The 22028-nt window shown below is 35.0% G+C and overlaps 1 protein-coding gene across 13 annotated transcripts in view; it reads left to right on the forward strand.

Annotated features, from left to right (window-relative positions):
• Nedd4 (E3 ubiquitin-protein ligase Nedd4) overlaps positions 1-14755 on the forward strand; it is an 87173-nt gene extending 72418 nt beyond the window's left edge. For all 13 annotated transcript variants that reach the window (XM_067085682.1, XM_067085617.1, XM_067085644.1 and 10 more), the window contains 7 exons: positions 1612-1733; positions 2788-2894; positions 4793-4926; positions 6174-6282; positions 6672-6791; positions 7149-7318; positions 10000-14755. In XM_067085682.1, the coding sequence (XP_066941783.1) occupies positions 1612-1733; positions 2788-2894; positions 4793-4926; positions 6174-6282; positions 6672-6791; positions 7149-7318; positions 10000-10102 (865 nt within the window). In that variant the 3' untranslated portion in view covers positions 10103-14755. The remainder of the gene's footprint in view (positions 1-1611; positions 1734-2787; positions 2895-4792; positions 4927-6173; positions 6283-6671; positions 6792-7148; positions 7319-9999) is intronic.
• Positions 14756-22028: the final 7273 nt, after the last annotated feature.

A 22028-nucleotide genomic window follows, 5' to 3' on the forward strand; every position in this document is an offset into this window, starting at 1 on the left:
TGCTTTTTCAGCTTCAGCTACAACTTGCAGCTTAAATTTAGCAGTATATTTCCTTGTCGATCTTCTCTCCTTAGCAAATAAGGTTAATGTAAAAATATATCAGTCCTATTCTACTTGACTTCATTTGTAACATAGCTATGGCAATTGTTTACTATCGTACGATGGTTGAAATGCAAGCAAAACAGCTGTTGTTATCCGAATCGGTGTTCATAGCAAAATAGCTGTTTCTCACTTGATTGTTTATGGCGTACACGTTTAGGAAACAAATATAACATTACTAACGATACTTTAATCATTCTTTTTTACTTTTTTAACTCAAGATGGGATAGATAAAGAGATGGAGGAAAAGAAGTTAGTCTATTGTAAGTTGGTCTCTCAAAAAAGAAACTCGCATGATACACAAGATAAATGATGAAATAATTTTTTATGGGTGAAAATTTGGGGTCTCGCGATACACCAGATCGCACATTACACGACTACATACGGTGAATGGATTCTGTAAGTGATAGATTTTATTAATATTTTGCTATTTTTACATTAACATCAATATTTGAAAATTAGTAAATCATCGTAACATGTACGTGTGCATGCACTCGTTCGTATGCGTCGTGAACTTCTTGGAGTTTTAGTTTTGTATTTTTATGTTTATGATACAGTAATTTATGTTTCATTAAAGGACATACACTTTTATGGAGAGAGAGAGAACTTAGGTATGTTTACATTAGTAAAACGAATCAGGAAACAGCTGTTTCGTGAATTTGAGGGTTTTTACCAAGAAAAATACTATTGATATTTTGCTATGTTTACATTAATATTAATACAGCTGTATTTGAAAATTAGTAAATAATTTTTTATCATAGAAAATGTATTTAGTCCCAAAAATAACATGAAAATACAGTAATTAGCAAATATTGCTCTATGAAAAAATCTACGAATTAGTGAATTTCCTGCGATTTATTTGGATTTATGTTCCACAGTAAAATCCACAACTAACTGAAGCCCTGAATGCTGAACTGCGATAAAAGGGCAGTCCACTGTATAACTTGTAGGGTGAAATTGTATGTTTGAATGACTTCTTGAATATCTAGGGCTCAGGGACATATTTTTTCTTTTTTCCTGTAAAACCTAATTATATGGTTTTTTTAACTTTCAACACTGCATTGTGTGTTGTATTTTTAACAGAAAGGCCAGATTGGTAATACTGTAAGATTTTTAGAAATTATGTTAGTAAGCTTTGTAGTACAGGCAATCCCCGTTTATCAGTGGGGTTCTGTTCGAATGGCGTGACGACAAGCGAAAATCGCCGATAACCGAAAATCGGCAATTTTCGGCACTTATCAGCGCCAATAACCAGAGATCAGCGCTCTGCTATGTATGTATCGGCGCCAGTATCCAATTATCAATGCCAATAGGCAGAAAAAGGCAATTTTCGGTGCCGAAAATTGCCAATTTTTGGTGCCGAAAATTGCCAATTTTCGTTGCTAGACAAACGCCATAAAACCAGATCACCAATAACCGGGGACTGCCTGTATAATTAATTGTAGAATTTGAGCACAGTGTGTACAGTTATGATTTTTATGTCTGCAACTCCAAAAATTTATTTTATTCCAGGGACAATTACACCCTTCAGATTAATCCATACTCTGGTATGTGCAATGAAGAGCATTTGCGCTACTTCAAGTTTATTGGCCGAGTAGCTGGAATGGCTGTGTACCATGGAAAGTTATTAGATGGTAAGAAATTGCAGTTTTTCTAGTTCTTGAGGCAAACTCCTTGGATAAGGTACAGATTTTTGTAGGGATTTTACCCGGTTGTCGCTGCGTTTTGCAATTTCATTAGATTGGCATTTCTTATAGTTTAGTGAATTTCTTCAGAGTTACTTTCCATCAGTATTGAGATTGTATGTTGTAGGGACACCATATGAATTAATGGGTGTTGTTGGGACACCATATGAATTAATGGGTTTTTGTGTAGTAATTTGGTATTCTTTAGAAAAAGCAAACCAGTTTGTATAAGGAAGAGATGTGGAAGAGAACATGCAGAGTTTTTTGTAGTAATTGAAATTTATTTCCATTTAGAAATATTCCGTATAAAGTTAATGATTTTTGTGTGGCAGTTACACTGTAAAAATTATTTGTATTTAATGAGCTTTAGGAAGGAATGCTCTGCTTCGTATATCACTTTTGTAGGTAAATGCTTATAGCTGAAAACCCCATAACCAATTCCAGAATGCAGTTTACAGAGCAGCACTTCCAGTAAAAAATATTTTATTTTGTATGTCCAGTTTACAACTAAGGAAGAATATCCAGTATTCAAATTTTTTTTAAATTGAGTGACATCTAATAAATTTACTAAGAACAAACTCCTCAGGACAGCAGGTAATGTTAACTTGGTTGGCTGGTCAACTGTTAAATAATAAAATAATAATAATAATAATGAAGTTTCGTAAATAAGGGCTTTTAATCCAGTCCCAAGTCCAGGTCTACATGCTTGCAAAATGTTTTTAACCACTTTGCTCCTTCCTGAGTTATTGTGGAACTAATATGAATTGTAATGAAGTACCATTGTAGTCTTGCTCCTTTCCTGTACAGTATTCCTTTCCGTGCGTATTCTTACATAAGGTGAAGAGTCTATGTTAAGTGCTTACCCCATTCTTTACTAGGAATTCTTGAATTTTGTTGTATGGTTTTTTTTTTACTTTTGCATATGGAGAAGTTTGTAATTCCTTATGCGATTAACTTCTGAGATTTCAACAATATTTTCATATATATTTATTATTTGTTCCAGCGTTCTTCATCAGACCCTTTTACAAAATGATGCTCAGCAAGCCTATTGAACTTAAGGACATGGAGAGTGTAGATTCTGAGTACTACAACTCTTTGTTATGGATCCAGGTGAGGAATTGCCGATTGTTTTATTTCTCTTGTGGCTAAGTCACTTGAAATGACTTTTATGTTTCCCATGGTGTCGTAGGTTGCTTTATTTTAGAAGTTTACCCAGAAAATCGGACTAGATTTCTTTACAATATTTCCTGGCATTGAAAATGTACTTTTTGGTTTTTCCCTCCTGAAATAAGTGTTGGAAATTTTCCCATGCATCCTTGAGGGAGAAGGTTATGTTTTTCATAGACCTGTCCTGACCCAAGAGGAACATAATCTTTGCTAGACAGTAATCTGAACTCCTGCATGTGACCTTTGAATGAAGTGTATAAATTATACTGAGAAATAAGTATTAAATAAACAAGAATATTTAAACAAAAAAATGTGTAGTTACAAAGATTCATCCTTGTATCAGCAGACTATGGCAGGTGGGTCAGATGGATAAACAGCAACTTAGATGTTGTATATGTATCAGTATTACCAATATTTTCATGCTCCTCAAATGACTCATATGTTAAGGGAACATTATTAGCTGACAAAAGTAAAACTGCAGTATTATGAAAGGGTTTAAAGTTTGTAGTCAGCAATGGCTGTTTATGTTCATGCAGCAATATTACAAAATTAATGGTAACAGTATGCAAAATATTTTTGGATTTTGAGTATTAAAATACTTGTTCTTATATTTAATACAGTATCTTTATTTTACTTTTAGTTTGTTATATTTGGGATGTCATGTTTGTGTGATGTTTTAAAAAGTGTAACTGCAGTGAAAGGTTATTCCACATTTCTAATATTTCCTATTGTGGTGATTAGTTTTTTCGTTGTATGATAAAATAAAAACTGCCACATAAACCTACATTTAGTATTATCAGAATTTTGAAATACATCACAAACTGTAATCCCATCCATTTGCATACGGAGACCCTGTTGGCCAAGAAAATTTCTTATGAAATACGGCTGGGTGTTTGTACCTTGTATTGTACTGTGTAATGTGGGCAAGTTTTCATGGCACTGGCATGTCAGCTACAGAAAAGCTTATGAAGTAATGAAATAATGAACTTGAAAAAACAAAGTACTGTTAAAGTAAATGAACTGCCAAAATTGCTATAATCAGTATGCTATACCAGTTTATTGCACACACCGCACCAACCGAGACAAAGCCTTCAACTCATAAAAATGGTGCAATATTTTCTTTTTCTTCCAAATTTTGCTCAAAACTAGGGGTATCTTGGACACTTGGAAATACAGTATTTGTTTATGAAATGGGGAATCTTCACAGTACAGTACTTAATTTTGAAAGTCATCCATTCCCTTTCGTCTTATTATGTTGTGAACTTTACCAAACTTCAGTTTTCACCTCATTCAAGAACCCTTAAAGAGTTCAGAGGTCTGGTTAAACAAATCATTTATAACTAACCAACTAACCTCATTCAAAGCCAAAGACTTCAGGCCATCCGTGTGGGAGTCAAGAAATGAGTTTAATTGGATTTAAGCTATTTTATAATGATAGTGCAGTAAAAATGTACTGGCCAACTGCCCATGGTGATAGTGCAGTAAAAATAACTGGCCAACTGCCCATTTTGTATGCGAAATGTCAAGTTTTATAACCAGTAAAAAAATGTTGATATTTCAGATAAATGATTGGGAGAATTGTAGTTAAGAAATATCCGTTTGTTTCTCACAATTATCAGTTTATTATATTTTTGTTATTTTGTAACAAAACATGAAAATAGAGGTACTATACCTCCTCTGTATTGTAACTTAAAAAGACCACCGATTAGCTTACTGAGACTTTTACACTATGGATTTGAGCTTTGAGTATGTCACAATATTCGGGTTATTTGAAAAATTGTTACCTATGTTTTTAAAGTTTGAGAAGCAGAATCTTCATCATCCTATATGTCCTTTTGCAGGAAAATGATCCAGCGGATTTAGATCTAACCTTTAGCGTGGATGAAGAGTCCTTTGGCCAGACGTCATCTCACAGTCTTAAAGAAAATGGTGCAAACATTCCAGTAACTAACGAAAACAAGCATGAATATATTGAGTAAGTATAATTACGACTAAATTCGTGTTGAGGATTCCGAAGTAAATTCAACCATTTACTTATGTGTAGCCTACGGAGGATACGTGTACAATAAACTCATAGAAATTATATTTCACGTAACATTACCTAATATGCTGTTTACATAATGTTACTTAATATACTGATGACATCTATACACATTAAAATTAGTGTTTCATGTTGGAGACATTCACTGATTACAGGGCCAGAGGGAATGTAGGATTGGGCAAATGGGAGGTAGAGGCAAATCTGATGGTATGGCCTTAGACAAATGTTGCGTTAAGCTAGTTTTGGAAGTGCCTGTAGCAACTTTGTCAGTATGTGTGTTGGCTTTCCTTCATTGATGGATAAATTAACTGTGAGTGATATGAAGGCTCCTCATGTGTCATTGTTTACAACTATTGCTCAGCTAGTTTAATGTGACAGGTCCTTTTTTTGGCTTCCTGTTATATAGAGTAAGGTTTAGGGTTATCTTCTTCATGGCTATTATCATCTGAAATTTCTGACATTTGGGAATGTGGCCTTCATAACTCGTAACTTTACACACAAAATTACAGTGTTAGTACATATTCATGTTCTCAATAACCCTGTGATTCATGGGCTAGTTACATAAATGGGAAAGTATATAGTGAAGAGATTGTCATAAACGAGGTCGTATTCAAGTGGATACTCTGTATTTTTCCAGCAAAAAGGCAACTTTCCTGTCAGATAGAAGGCCTCTTTTCTTTGAATTAGTCTTGGCACTTGACAGAGGTATGTTTGAAACACTGAAAAAATGTTGCTATCCACCCGTGCATTACTTACGGCACAGTAGTCAACATATAAAGCCGTTACATTCTTGAAACAATTTTATTAGGTGTACACTACGCTCCAGGTTCCAGCATTTATCTACCTTAGAGGTTGCTGTTTACTTTTAAAAAGCAGCAAAGAATACAGGGTATATGTTTTCTAGTGTTCTTGTGTTTAGGTTTATGAAAGAAAATTCCTGATTTGCCAAAAGGTCATTTTACTTACAGGTAATAACCTTCCACTGAAAGACTAAAGGTTTGATGTTCATTCACTGGTAATTTCACTGAAAATTTCCAAAAGCAGTACTTTGCAGTAACTTTTCATACTCTTCCATAGGTTTTATTTTTTGGGACAAGCCATGTGATTTGCTTACGCAGTATGGGAAATCTTATATGGTATTTATAGCAGTGTTGAAGAGGTCTTTCTCATTCTTTTTTTAGGCTGGTGATCAAGTGGAGGTTTGTGCAGCGTATTCATGACCAGATGGAGGCCTTTAGAGAAGGTTTCAATGATGTTATTCCCATCTCGCAAATCAAAATTTTTGATGAAGTAAGTTGAAGTTAAGATTGTTGTCGAGTTTTTTTAGTATTATTGTACATGTATTCATTTATATCGTGGTTGCAGTAAGCTGCATATTATTAAATTCACCCTAATAATATAGTAAACATCTGTCAGGGGAAAGTTTATGGCTTTGATATAGTCAAGAGTATGATTGTGAATTAATTCATTTTACATTTTCCCTCCTGTGGGTGGCCCAGATAGGTGTAACGTAACGTAATAGTTGAGACTTTGTAGATTTAGATTTAATGTGGAGTTCCCAGAAAATTGAATCCATTTTTTATATATGTCAGAACTAAGAATTAATAAAAAAGAGAGAGGGAGAGTCTTTAATCACAAGTTTTCCTTATATATTCTATAATCTGAGGTTTTCATTCCAGAATGAACTTGAATTACTTATGTGTGGCATTGTGTCCATTGATGTAAAAGATTGGAGAGCCAACACAGTTTACAAGGGTGAATACCATCCCAACCACATTGTTATCCAGTGGTTCTGGAGGGTGAGTACTTTTCCTTTTCAAATTGTTTTCCTAAAGTCATTAAGAAAATCAAGACTAGAATATTTTAGGAGTGTTTTATGTGCTGTGTGTGCACATTTGTTTCATAACAAGTCCATCACCCATACACCAATAGTCTTCAGCATAAATTCACTGTCAGCATCCATTGCATTCACAAGGTGATGGAACCTAACTCCTGCGATAGGCAAGGGATGACTGTATTTTGTTTGGTTCTTCTTAGAATTTAAGCTAGGAACATCATAGAGGAATTATTTGGTCTTCAAGTTTAGAAGCTTTCATTAATTTTGCCAATCAGTTTTTATATATTCTTGTAATTTCACTGTTTAATTTTTTTTTTAGGTGGTTTTGTCCTTCAGCAATGAGATGCGAGCGAGATTGTTGCAGTTTGTCACTGGCACTTCACGTGTACCTATGAATGGCTTCAAAGAGTTGTATGGCAGCAATGGACCACAGCTTTTCACCATTGAAATGTGGGGCGAGACTAAGAATTACCCTAGGTCTCATACTTGGTGAGTACATTTGATTTTCAGTGTTATTTTACATCCTGTTCAATAATTATCTTTTAATATTTTTTTTGTTGAATAGTGGATCGATAAAAATTTTTAATTTTTGAGTGAGTCAAGAAAGTTTATATAACTTCAAGTTCTTAGATGTGTGGGACTTTGATTGAAAATGGTATCCAATGTAGATGAGGTGCAACTACATTGCTGTCAGGAACTCCGTTTGTTGTAGAGGTTATAATAGTTGTGTTGGATAAATCCACAACAGGTACCGTCGACCCCCAGTATTTGCTGGGATAGGGACCACAACTCCCCCACGAATAACTAAAATCCACATATACTTGACACCCCCCCTAAAAACTTTAATCATTCAAATGCCAAAGGTGCCCTCTAAAAGTGCTTATAGCTGTTAGTTCAAACACCGAATGCACCTTAAACTGTCGTCCTAACACACTTTAATATCATATTAATATAATTTCAATATCACTTTTTATAATTTTATATTTCAATCACTTTAATATCATTTCAATACATATAATTTCTGAGTAGTGTATCAAGGTTCGCTGTAAGTAGGTCCCTGGGGTGCTATAAAGGGGTCCCTCCTGAACCCATGGAGGGGCAGCACCAGTTTTTTTTATTAGCCAAAGCTAATTATTATTTAATCTTATTACTATTATTACATGTTCAGTATTATTTTTATTATTGGTAATCTTATTAGTATTGCAAAATCTTCGAGAAACCCTGCAGAAGTGGTTGTGTTTAATTTTTGATGTAATTTATAAGTTTTCATGCTTTTATGTGAAAGATTGGTATGAAAAATTTGTATTTTTTTGTACAAGAATACTGTATGATATACTAGAATCGCAGAGCAGCTGTCGATGTAAATCTCTCTCTCTCTCTCTCTCTCTCTCTCTCTCTCTCTCTCTCTCTCTCTCTCTCTCTCCATGAATCACGAATTTCTATTTTATGATATCTAACGTAATAATAACTTTTGTCTCTCTTTCCAAAGTAGTTATTCTCTTTTTCTGTCATAAATCATAAATAATTCACTCTTGATATTTAATAAGAACAAACCCCCCCCCCTCTCTCTCTCATGTTATTTTCTCTGTCTCCGTAATAATTCATGAATAGTTTCAAGAGATATTCAACGTTAGGGCAACCCCCCTCTCTCACTCTCTCTCTCTTTCTCTCTCCTAATATTACTGTACTTGTTATTACAGGTAGTATTATTATTATTTAATCTTATTAATCGTAATATATGAAAATTAGTCAGTCATTTTATCATAAAAAATGTATTTCCTCATGAAAATAACACCAAAATACACTAATTAGTGAATATTTCTTGACGAAAAAGTCTTCAAATTGCCAAATTTTTCGCAAATAATTTGTGGATGAGTTCCACAGAAAAATCCGCAAATCAGTGAGTCTGCGAATTGCAAGACCACGAATAGCGGGGGTTGACTGTACTCTTGTAATAGGTAACTACAGGAGGAAGTGTGATGTTAACAGGGAGAGAGTATAGTGAACATTTTCGATCTTCAGAAACCATTTTGACAGAGTACCAGAATAAGCAATCAGGTATTACTAAAACAGTGGGTACCAGAACGATTCCTAAGCTAGTGACGTGAATCCTCCAGGACAAGATCTATGCAAAACCTTTTGCAATTACTGTATAACAGCAGAGTATGAGGTAAATTTGGTATTTATCAGTAAGTAGTTCTATGACCTTTGTTCTCTGTCATCATGATAAAGGAAGTTACAAAGGAGTGCAGAGAGATGACTTGACTTCAGCGGCAGAAGTAGAGGAAGAATTTGTAGAAATTGTTGTTGCAGGTCCTCAACTTATGCTGTAAGTCTGTGTTTCGCTGTTACCGATGCTTTGACGGCACTTACGGCGCCGTAACTTAATGTTGCATCAAGTTACATCGCTGTTAACTTGATGCCTATTCTTGCTGTTAGCGCCAAAGCGCCGTAATTTGATGTAACGTTAAGTTAAGGCGCTGTAAAATGCTGTTAATGTTGCTGAAAAAGTGCCGTAGGATCGAATCCACTGTAAGTCAGTGACACACTGTATAAGATGGAAGGTTTGAATGGAAAGGAGAAAATTGAAAATTATTATAAGCAAAACAAACCTTATGGTCACTGGAAAGGAAGTACAGAAAAAATTATTGTTAGGAAATTGGCCCTGTGGATGCCATGAGAGAATTGAAGTGTGAACTCTGTACTGTGTAATGAATATAACACATTTTGTTGCAGGATATGCTTAAGATTGCAAAAGGGTATTAACCCCTTAACCACCGGTACCTTGTTCTACAATTTTGTGTTTTTACCAGTTTCCAGCGTGGTAGCTATGAAAAATAAAAATTAATTCAAAATTGTTCATATTTCATTGTGTGCAACGTTGATTCTACAATAGCAATCAACCGGAAAGATTTTCTTTGTAAGTGGAGTCAGATTCATTACCAACTCTGACGGTTTGTATAATTTTTTCAATAGCTCTGTTAGATGAGGCAAGCGGTGGTGGGTAAATATTTCACCCCTCAAAATGGGATGGAATTTTGAAAATGGATCGTTTCGAGCTCTTTATATGAATGTAGAAATGCATGTGGGGTTTGCAAGAGCGTTTTCTGTAGAATTATATTTTGAGATGACAATTTCACTATTATTTCCTTTCTCTTTTTGTCTTGTAGCTTCAACCGTCTGGATTTACCTCCTTATCAGTCATATCATGAACTCCGAGAGAAGCTGATCAAAGCTATTGAGGGAACCGTTGGCTTTGCTGGCGTAGACTAGACGGAAACTCAGACAAGCTTTAGAATTAATCTGCATAAGATTTGAAAACACTGATTACTTAAAACATAAATACATATATATTTTTTGACATTTATGACTGCTACACTTGATTTACGTTGGAAACGAGCACAGTGTGAAAAACCAAAATTTTCATATTGGACAATGTAACACACGTGAATATAATGGCCTTGATTTTTCGTTGAGTAAGGATTTATATGTATTGTGCTGTACTTTGATGTGGTAGGTATTTGCTGTATCTTTATTAGTTCGTTGTTTGTGTTATCAATTTTTTGTAGCTTCTGTTGATGTAGTTGATGTAGTTTACAAAACAAAAACTATGAACATACTTGTATTATATATCTCACAAAATGTTACAAAGTCAGATGTTAATTTTTTTGTTAGGCCAGGGTGCCCAGCACGTGTAGCTGGGTGCATCCTGGAATTCGGTCCTTGTACTCCACAAGGTTAGTGAAATGTGAACTTTATGATTTTGTCATGATTTTATATCAATATTATGTATATTTTTCTTTCTTTCACAACTAATGTATTATTATTATTATCATCATTATTATTATTATTCTTATTTTATTATTATCATTTTGAACCCCGTAGTTTATAAGTGGATTTGGGTGTAAGTGGAAACTAATTGCAAATGTGATATACAAATGATAGCCATTGTTGAGAAGTTTACTTCGAGTGGTTAAACGAACACTTATGGTTATCAAAGAGTGATAGCGATTATTGAATTTTATAAAGATGAATGGTTGTTATTTGAGTTTATCGAGATTATAATAACTGGTTAGTATGAATGTCTTTGGTTTTTATATAGTATATATATATATATCTATGACACATAACTTTTAATTTGATAGCTATACATTTGCATTACTTGCATGTATATACTGTATTATTCTGTCTGACTGTCTCTCTCTATCTCTCTCTGTCTCTCTCTCTCTTTCTAATATCACTAATTTGCACTAGAACTATTGGAATTTTCCCCTCAACAAAAGTCTAGTAATTATTATCCTTCTTTGGTGGAATCCTTGATTATTTTTAATTTTGTGCAATATCTTAGTTTATTTGTACTTCTTAGTAGTCTTGAATATGGAGAAATAACTACATACTATGCATGGTCACTTACTGGTATATGCTGTCCAATAACCATTGGACACGTGAATTGTTAATGTATACCTTCAATGAATTATGTTGAATGTTGTACTATAGCACTGTACATTGGAGATTAAAATATTTATTTAAAATAGTATTAGGTGTTATTACCTTATTCCACTCTGGAGGATGAAAATTTTGTAAACATAAACAATGCTGGAAATGTAAGAGATTTTATGAATGATTGTTCTTCTCTCCAAATTGGTTGTAAGCAAAAATGGTAGTAGTAAAGTTGATTCACTTTGAACTGAAGTTTATGTTTACACATTGTCATATGGGACTCTCCATACTGCATATATTAAAGAATTTAAGTGAATTGTTTTTTTCCTCTTCTCTATGCAGGATTTAAGTCTGGTACTATGTTTCTCTCCACTCTTCTTCTTCTTCGTTTGGTGGTGGTGTGTACTCTCGACAGTGATGCCTATAACATATAGTTCTGAGATACCAAGACCTTTTCCTTTCTTCAGATTGCAACAGTTGAACTAATTTGTGATACCTATATAAATATATAAATACATAGATTTTTATGTAGTTGGATAAGTAGGAGTGATGTAAAACTGCAATTGCTTGCGACTCTTTGCGTTGTTTCTGATATCAGTTTTATAAGAGTGCTGTTGTCAGATTGGGCGTGTCTCGGCCACTCCAGATATTTTGATATGAGATGTGGTTATTGTTTGAAAGCGGCATAATAGGATTTGTGTGTTTCCGTGACTTTCAGCGTGTGTTGGGGTGTGTAAATGCGAGCGTGTGTTATGAGTATGTAGACTTTTAAGAGACTTGTGGGTTGGTTGGGTGCTCCACAGGCTTAGTGTGTATGGTTCATTTTTCTTTTCATAATGTCTTAAACTCCATGTTAATCAGAAAATGAAGGTCCGTTACACTTACAACACAGCTCCTCTTCCCCGTGTGTTTGGTGTAATTGTTTATAGTTTACTAGCGTTTGGTAAGATGACATCCGTCTGGAATTACATTTGGAGTTACCCAGGACGTGTGGTTTACTTTCGTTTTGATGTGCTAAGCATTGGAATTGGTTGTTACAGAGTTGGCAAGTAAGCTGGAATTATTTTAGCGGGAAAACAGGTAATTTAATGGGTGCTCCTCAATTCAACCACATGGCCATCTGTCGTAAAGAAGTGAGCTGTAAATCTCTATGGTAATGATAATGATGATTGGTTATCAGCGTTTTTCTATTATAAAGCTATGCCTGTACATGAAGCGTTTCAGTGTTTCTACTTAATGCTAGAGCCTAAACCTTTTCTTTCAAGAATTTTGATGGACCTTTATTCTCTTTATCACCAGCACGTGCAGCAAACATACAGATTCGTTTTCTTTAGCCATATTTTTTGGCTCTTGAAAAAAGCTTCATCTTTGAAATGTTTGTGTTGGTATGCCCTGTAAAGAGATTTTCTCATCTAGTTGTGATATTTGAATCACTTACTCTCTGTCCATGTGTGGATAAGTATTTTGCTTTATCGAGACGTCCCATCTATCAAATGCAAAAGGACATTTTCACGTAGGCCCTTGTTAATGCAGAAGTATGTTTTCATGAGAACAAATTAAACTTCATTTAAAAGTAAAGATTTGATGTATTTGTATCACCAGGACTCTCTGTGCGAGGAACATTTTCAGGCAGTCATATAAGATGTGAGAGGATCTTTGGAAACATGAGTTTTTTTTTGTTAAGAAATCAGGGAATGTATTGTTATTAGCCTTCTTTTGATTGTAATAGTAAGATGTAATTGTTGCCAAGACTTTTAGAATACATGGAACATGCATGTATTGTATTGTCCTTCTGAAATTGGTTTTAATGTAAAGTTTGAAAAAGAAATTGCAAGAATGTGAAAACTACTTTTGCATTAATATTCACTTCATTTACAGTAATAACTAACAGAAGCACAGCAAAACCTTGGATTGGTCTCTTCATTTCTATAGATATATGTATACTTGTAAATAAAAAGAATTGTGAATATATTTTTATTCAAGACTTAATTATCAAGGGAATTTTGTAGGAAACTGATTTGCATTCTACAGTATGTATTTCAAATTGGAAAGATGTTTTTCATAATCTAATTCAACTGGGTTATGGTGGGCATTCAAGTAATAAATTTAACAAGTCCTTCCCAGGGTTTGCATACAATTCAGTGATTATTAGTGAGCCATAATGTTACTGTAGGGAGATACATCAAATGAGCCCCTGCTCTTCTGATTCTTGTGACGTGTTAGCAGTTAGATACTTTTAAGAATTTTGTGTGTATCTATTTCCTATTTAGGGCTAGGTAAATGACCAATTGTATTAGCTATTCTAGAGCTTTATAATGATTTTATTACTGTACTTTAAAAAAAATTTTATACTTGTAGACTTTTAATATATACACAAACTTTTGATCATAGGTAGGCGTAGGCAGCTTCCGTGCAGCACAAGAGCATCTGCGGTGTGCTTTTGTGCTTCACAAGTCACTTTGAGAGACATTTCTGCTTGTTAATGAAATAGGACAAACCAACTCTTGATCATCTGTTTGGTCCTTGTTTCAATTGCTTCTCTGGCATAATGATACAAAAAAAAAATATGTAAGTCCATTTCCCTTTAAGGTTTTAGAGATCTGTCCCACGTTACGTAGGGCAACCCCTCTGCAAGTATGACTGCTTGTGCTTATGGTTTCATATTAAAGGATAAAAGTTTTCCAGACTTGTTATTCCCTCCCCCGTTGTGGTCTAGCACTTGACCGTTCATCATGACTCCCTTCTTTCTGTGGATGGCTTAAGGCTACTGTGGTCTCTCTCTCTCTCTCTCTCTCTCTCTCTCTCTCTCTCTCTCTCTCTCTCTCTCTCTCTCTCTCTCTCTCTCTCTCTCTCTCTCATTCTCTCATTCATTTTATACTATTCAGTAGTAGTTTACTAATCCTGTAATGTTAATGAATAGAGATTTGTTGTTTTGATTTGATCTTGTTTTTTCCAGGGAGATTCATAGTTTGTAAATTAATGTAGCTTCGTTTCCCCTCTATTTTCACCTAACACATATTGTAACGTCATTCTCTGTGACTCCCTCTGTTTATCGCTGACATAATGCCCTTCAGTGCTCATTTTTTTTCAGGATATTTTGTAGTTGTGTGTCACATCAAACATCATCAGTTTGAGATACTGTATTTATGGTTCAAGAAGGCATGTGTGATTGATGATATTTTTACCATTTACTAGAGGTATCAGTTATGGAGGTTTTTTTGTTTATCCTTTTGTTTAGATAACCACACCACCTAAACTCTTGAGTTCTCTGCTGGCCTTAATCCTTTCTATACATATTTTTCCTGTTATATAGTGGTTTTTTTATTTTTTCTTATGTATGATTATTTTAAAGACAGTGACCGTCTTGTACTTTCTATATTCTACTGTAGGTGAATACATTGTCAGTGTTTGTCAGCAGTAAGTCTATTTTAATTTTGTAATCTTAACATTCCTGTAAGCTAAATATAAAACCAATTGCTCAGAGCAGAGTATAGTATTAATTAACCTTGTAGTCTTGGTGTTTAGATGTTTCAAGAATTCACTGCTTCGCGGGACATATCGAAAGAACCTTCCAATGGTCTTGTCTGTGAGAGCTATCACGGTGTGATACCTTACCTCCTTCCTTTGTTCACAGATTCATTTATTATACTTTCAGCGTACTGCACAATATGGGCATATGTCGTAGAGAGTAAAGTGGGGAAGGTGCCAAATTTAATATTATTACTTATTAAAGTAATCAGACAACTTACAGTAGTTACGCAGTGATATAAGAAGCAGAGCACTCGAAAATTATGATGAATATATGCAGACCTGGGGTTCTAAAAAGCTTTTTGAAAATGTTCAACCTCCCTACTAAGTGCATTTTCAATAGAATTTTTTTTACTAGCAGTTACAACATATATTTTCATTTTTCAGTTGTACTGCTTGATGTTGTTATGCAGTAGGTGAAAAGCAAGGTTGCCAGCTGGAATGTATATTGGACAGACTGCAACTTGCAATACAATCTTAATGTAATTAATTCATTCATAAACATTAGATAGAGAATAATACATAAATATTTATACACATTCAGTTACTCCTCTGTACTTATGTACTGCAGCCTCTGGGTAATGTATGCATTTAAAACTACAAAATTTAAGTAACTGGAAATGGTAAGGTTACCATTCCAGGATAGACATAGACTGAATGATAATTCTTATAATATTTCCCCTTGAGAATATAAAATTAAAGGATGTATTCTAAGTAAAGAAGTGACCAAAATTTAATCATACAGAAATCTTGGAAAATGAATGGAAAAAATTCTGTATGAAGAAATTTCTTGCCTGGCCAGAGTATGTTGCAATACTTTGAAAAAGAGTGCATTCATCGTAAGGGTTGGCAGTTACGGTTATTTTTTTATTATACTACTAAAGGTACTTTGACTAAACATTTCCTTAGTCAGCTGAAAGTCATTTAAGTTTCCATGAACTTGCAAAAGAAGATTTTTCTATACAGTACAGTATTAGGTTATCAGGTCTACGCTGATGCCACCAAACCTTGTTCTATTTTTAACAGGTCCAGCTACGCTAAGGAGATTTTTCCCCGTACGTAAAGACCTCGGGTTTCTTAGTTATGAAAAATACAAATTGATTAAAAATTTGTCATATTTTAACATTGTCAAAATATGAATTATAGAGACGTTATCTTAGGCATGTTCCCCTTCCAGATCACAGTACATTGATAGTGATGGTGACCAAAATATGTTTCTAGATTAATACGAGCAGTGTTTTTAAAGTGTTTCCATACAAGCCAATTACTCTTATGTGTCATATTTGTAACCCAAATGTTCCCATATTCTCCAGTGTTGTCTGTCAGACGAGGTGAGTCTCTCTACTCGTGCAGTCTGGCTCTAAATGTATGACACGGCCAGTAACATCGCTTAGCGTGAAAACTGTGCGCTAGCTAACAAGACTGAAGTGACTGGGAGAAGGCCCTTTTTACAGTATGGTTAATAGGTTTGTATGGAAAAATTTGTTTTACCTCAAATCGAATACTTTTATTCAGCCTTTTGTGCATCTGTGTAAAACCCCTTATACTTCAACCACAGGAAAAAATGATGGCGATTCATGTTGTTTCAGTGTCATTCAGATGGCATGTAGCGGCTTTGGATCACAGCTTGCAGTGCTTTCCCAGGTAATTTCTGGATTACTGTTCTTCAGTTTCATTACGAACACTGCTAAAATTTCCAGATTTTCAGTGGCCAGTGAGAAGGTAGGCCCAAGATCCATAAGGTTCTTTCATTGCTGTTCAGTGATAGGAAGTACCTTTGTTCTGTTTTCATACTGCACTGGTTTTCTACCAGTTTTGTAAGTCCTTTTGCTTCATCACACTCCCTTTAATCACGTGATTCCTTCTTTCCTTGGACAGAAAATACCCTGTAATACCTACTCTTACTGCTTAAGATTGAGATGCCTTCACTGCACAACCCCAGATCTGCATTTGACGCTTGACTTCTCTTCACTTGTCTCTGTGGATTGCATGCCATCATGCTATTCCCAGAATCACCTTTATGTGAGGTTGTTGATTGTGCAGTCATTATTTTCAATGCGTTCATCATATTCATAATTCATTTCCTTGATTTTATTTTCTCTCGTCAGCATTCTTTTTGTGTTTGGTTTTGCAATGACATAAGTTGCCTTTCTGAAATTATATACTGTATAAGGGGGCAGCCAACATTCATTGCCTTTCCATACAAGGTTAATGTAAATTTTTCTTTATTTTACTATACTTTGTGTTTCTTGTTACTGTACTACACATAGCCTCCTCATTGTTATCTGAGACATCATTCGTGTCTACAGTTTTCACTTTTTTGCTGGGTTGAGTGAAATTTTGTATGGCACAATTTTCAGTATTGTTTACTTGATGTGCCTCATGTCATGACCCACTTCCTGGTTTATCAGGTTCTCAAATAAGTGAGGACCGGAGCTGGAGAGCCCAGGGAGTCCAAAAGCAAAACAAGGAAGAGGGAGCAAAACAAACGACAAAAATAACCTTAAACCTATTTATTAATTATTCCATTTACATATTTACAATTAAGGTTCCAGCCAAAAGCATAATGAAAATGATTACAGCAACAGCAGCTGATAATAAATGAAATGATAAAGCCTGACACCATTACATTATCAGGGCCATACACCTGCCCAACACCAGAGCCATACACCTGCTCATCCCCACCTTAATATGATATGAAAATACAGTATCCTGAGCCATACATTTGCTCATCAACATCAGCAATAATGACAAACACCTGAGCCATATACTTGCTCATCCCCATCCTATTATGATATGAAAATATCCTGAGCCATACACTTGCCCATCAACATCAACAATAATGATGTAAACAGCAATCAACAATTAATCAGTAATGAAATAAACTGTAGCCTTCACACACACATTTACAACGCCCTCAGTTGTCGCAAGGATGAATCCTCCTGTGATGGTTGTGGTTTAACCATCCTTCATCCTTGAACAGCAGACTACATAAAAGTAGCGAACACCAGCTACTCTCAAACAATAGAAATACCATAACACTTTACACTTACCATTAATTTTGGGGCTTCTCAGTGTTATGCACAGTTTTAAAAGTTAGCTTTGTTCTGATACAAATCTTCATTTTATATGAGGCTTTCACTAGAACAACGGCATGTCTACGTACAATAAGAAACGGAAAACTGGACAAAATTGGCAACTTTCAAATTGCGTTATCTGCATTAACAATGGCACTCTTTTCATAAACAACACAAAAGATATATCTTTTCATCTCTTCTTCAGTGATCATAGACTTAGTTGGCACGTTTTATGAGCCACCACTTATATCTAAGGCATTTAAAGAACTTATGCATTGTTATATTTGGTGGAAGTAGGACATAACTTTAATTATTAAGTCAAGCTCATTGTGCTTACTTTACAACTATCCGTGTTAGAATTAACCAAACCCAACCTAACCAAAGATGTGTGGCATAATTTTCATTAAATGATATAAAAATAATTCCAAAGTTAATTTATGCATTTAACAAAACTTCAGGTGAATTGTGTCATCTCAGGTTCAATGGGTAAACTGTTCACATTCACTAAATCAGTGGAACTACAATGGCCATAACATGCTCATTCATCTTCCCAGTTTCCTAATATGTTTGGATATAGTTTCCATTGAGACTTTTAACAATCCAAACAGATAATGACATGTATAACTCCTGTTCCATGATACATCTCAAAACTTTGATAGGTTGAGAAATGTTTTTTGTGCTTGAACCACCACAGCACATTACAGTAGTTCATCGTCACAATGAACTCCAGGGTAGATATAGTACTAGCCTAGCCTATTTGATATTCAAGGTATATAATGAGTAAGTGCTGTAATCTGGCTTGTCACACCAGCTTTTCCTGAATTTGGGGAGGGTATTTTGTTCAAAAAATTCCGCATCAAAAAGCTCTGGATTTTTGTTGTTATACTGGATAAATCATGCACAGAAAATCAAGTCTGCATGTAGAACTTTTCAGCTATTGATTTAAACTCACTGATACAATTCAAGAAAATTATTTTGGCTGCAGCATTAAATTCTCAAAACTAAATTACAGATACTGTTATTGTTCAATGACGAAGTGTTGACACGAAAACCTGTGAAGACCTTTTTTTATCCTCGTAATTTCGAGTCGTTCACTTCCACCAAAATATAACATTGCACAAGTTCTTCAAATGCCTTAGATGTAAGTGGTGGCTCATAAAACGTGCCAAGGAAGCCTACGATCACTGAAGAAGATATATAAAAAGATATATCTTTTGTGTTATGATAGGAATGCCCATTATTAACCTGAATTCACAATCAAACGTGTTGAAAGTAATTTTGTTATCTATGTCACTGCAAAATGAAATAACTGGCAAGAATGCACTCAGGAGTAAAGTTTCTGGAAATGGAACATCAGAGGACTGTGGCATTGGTGAAGGAAGATACAGGAGGTGTCGGAGAGGAGATGTTAAATGGCATAATTTATGCACACATAAGCACTGACGCTCAGCTGAGCTATTTAGTCAGTTGAAAACTTACGTAAAAACGAAATACAGTATACTTAAAGGAGTTTCTCCATGAAAGCTCATTCTACCTGTACTACATCCCGTATGGGAGCAATGCCATCAATGCACTTCATATGGTGCACTGTAGGCATTACTTAAAGTTCTTTGCAGCATCCCTTCAACCCCTAGCTTCAATCCCTTTCATTCCTTTTACTGTACCTCCATTCACACGGTCTCTTTCTTCCAGCTTACTTTCCACCCTCTCTAACAACTGTTTCAAAGTGCAACTGCTAGGTCAAACCCCAGTTACACCTTTAAAACCTTTACTCTCAAGTTCCCTTTCAGAACTGAATGACCTCATAGCTCCCAGCGTTTGGCCTTTGGTCTAAATTTTATGATCCAGTTCTAGCTGTACTACAGAAATTTTTGTTACACTTGATTGTTAATGCATTCATATATTAGCAAAACTGAGAAGAAAATTTTTTTATATTCTATCTGTAGGGTTTAACACCATTTAGCGGCTGGATTTTGGAATACGCGAGTGATCAAGCCTCGAACCAAACAAAGCTCTGTACTAAAAAATCGGTCAATTTTCATCTTTGAAACATGCAAATAAAACAGGTGGTAAACAAGGCAAATGCGTGTGAAGTTGCCAAAGGGATACTAAATGTAAAAAAACTTTATATTCAAACGAAAATCCTTAAAAAAAAGGCACCTAGCCCTGAAATTAATAAAACAGTGAAGACTGAAATTAGAATTACCTGCTTGGAATTCAATTCATGAGTGGAAGATTATGCTAATGAAGAGAAAATTATAGACAGTAAACTCTTGACTTAAAAAGCATACTGTATGTAAGAACAAAATTGCACGTAGTAAAATAAGTTAGGCCTATTTTAACAAATATCTTCAAAGTGCTTGCTTCACTGAGACCTCAGAATCAATCCGCTGGAGCCAGTATTGTGGAGGAGACTTGGATCTGTTGATCTAAGAAGTGATACATTCACCTGGTGATTAGTCAGATGTGAAGGGTCTCAGCCAGGGTAAGAGGGTCATGAGTCTAGCAACATCATCCGAAAAAGGTTAACACCTTGGAGCTAACCTCTCAAGGGGAAGAGGGCAGATACAGATAACGGCAAGGTAGCATGCAGAGACAAACATGGGTAAAAGCTCTTGAATAATAACTTTCATATTATAGAAAGACCATATTGCCAATAGGTCACATTCCAGAAGAATCCAACCGGTCACATCGAGAGAGAGAACTATTGTTCTCATATTTAGCCCACATGAGTTTCCATGTAGTCTAATATAAAGTCTAGAGAAGATAAGGACGAAATGTTGCATGCAAGTCCATAAAGGAGAATGTACTTGTTGTGGAAAGCTTGCATTAACACCAAGGAACATTCCAGAGACTCGGAAGCTAACCAGTGAGAAGAAATAAGTAACGTCTGCTCGTAATAAATGCATAAATCCAAGTTAAATAAAAGAAATATTAACTGTAGGCTTAGGCATCTACAAATTTCAGAATTCTATTTGAAATCAATTTCAAAACAAATTAGTGGCAGTCTGTAATTTTACAAACAATTTCTCAGCATTCAGTTTATGATAAGGCTCTAGAACAGTGTTTATCGTTTATTCTTTTTCAACATTGCAAAATAAAGTAAAGAGACCATTGTTTTTATCGAGGTAGTTTACTACTGAATACATTGCTATAATACAAAATAAATATTGCTTTATTTTTATATTCCTTAGCTATTTATCAACAAGTCATTTTACAAATAAGGTTGCCGCTATTGTCAACAAAAGACACTTAGTGATATAATTAGGGAACATCGTGAGGAACTTTATTGATAAAAAAAAAAAAAAGATTAGCATAGGAAAACAGGTTCCAAGTTCCTGAACACTAAAAGGAAGAAGAAGGCTTAGTATTTTGCATCGCGTTCACCCGACTTCACCGTCCCTGGATGGGAACCTGACGCTACAGAGCGTCGAAATGTCTGTGAAAGCTTTAACTTGGCCGAAGTTTTAAGTTTATCGCCGAAATGTGTTTTATGTAAGTACTGACGGGTGTACTGATGTGACTTCTAATGTGTCAAGAGGAGTTTGGCAAAGTGTGTCAGTGTCATGGTGAGTTTCGTTCGATTTTAGATTTTAAAATCGGTAACGCAAGTTAATCCTCCACCATCAGAAGGCGGCTGGCACTGGCATTTCCTAATCAAGAACCAAACAGCATGAAATGGTAAGTCTCTTAGGTAGCCAATGTTATAGTTATACTTTTTCAATATCAGTTTTTGAAAGTGATTCGAGATGTAAGTGGAGTTTTCACATTTAAATGGAGATTGGCCTAAATATAACGTTTTTGATATATAGAAACGGCGTTCTAACTTAATCGTTTTTGAAAAACCATTCTAACCTGATCGATTTTAAATAGCTTAGCCAGTCAGAACGTATCATTTAACTTAGGTTTAACCACCAATATGAAACGTTTGATTCAGGTGGTGTTTTCTTTTCAGGCTTTATGACACAGCGTGAAGTAACTGCGACACACCCAAAAATAACGAGAGCATGCTGTCAAAATATAAAGATTGAATAGTTACCCTTAAAATCTCCAAATTTGTACAGTTTGGATCATCCTAAAATTGACCATATTCGATAGTGGGAATGTTGTACCGGCTGGCTAATACTACAAGGTATGCTATTTTCATCGGAGGT

Source organism: Macrobrachium rosenbergii, chromosome 3, assembly GCF_040412425.1.
Source record: "Macrobrachium rosenbergii isolate ZJJX-2024 chromosome 3, ASM4041242v1, whole genome shotgun sequence".
NCBI classification, from domain to species: domain Eukaryota; kingdom Metazoa; phylum Arthropoda; class Malacostraca; order Decapoda; family Palaemonidae; genus Macrobrachium; species Macrobrachium rosenbergii.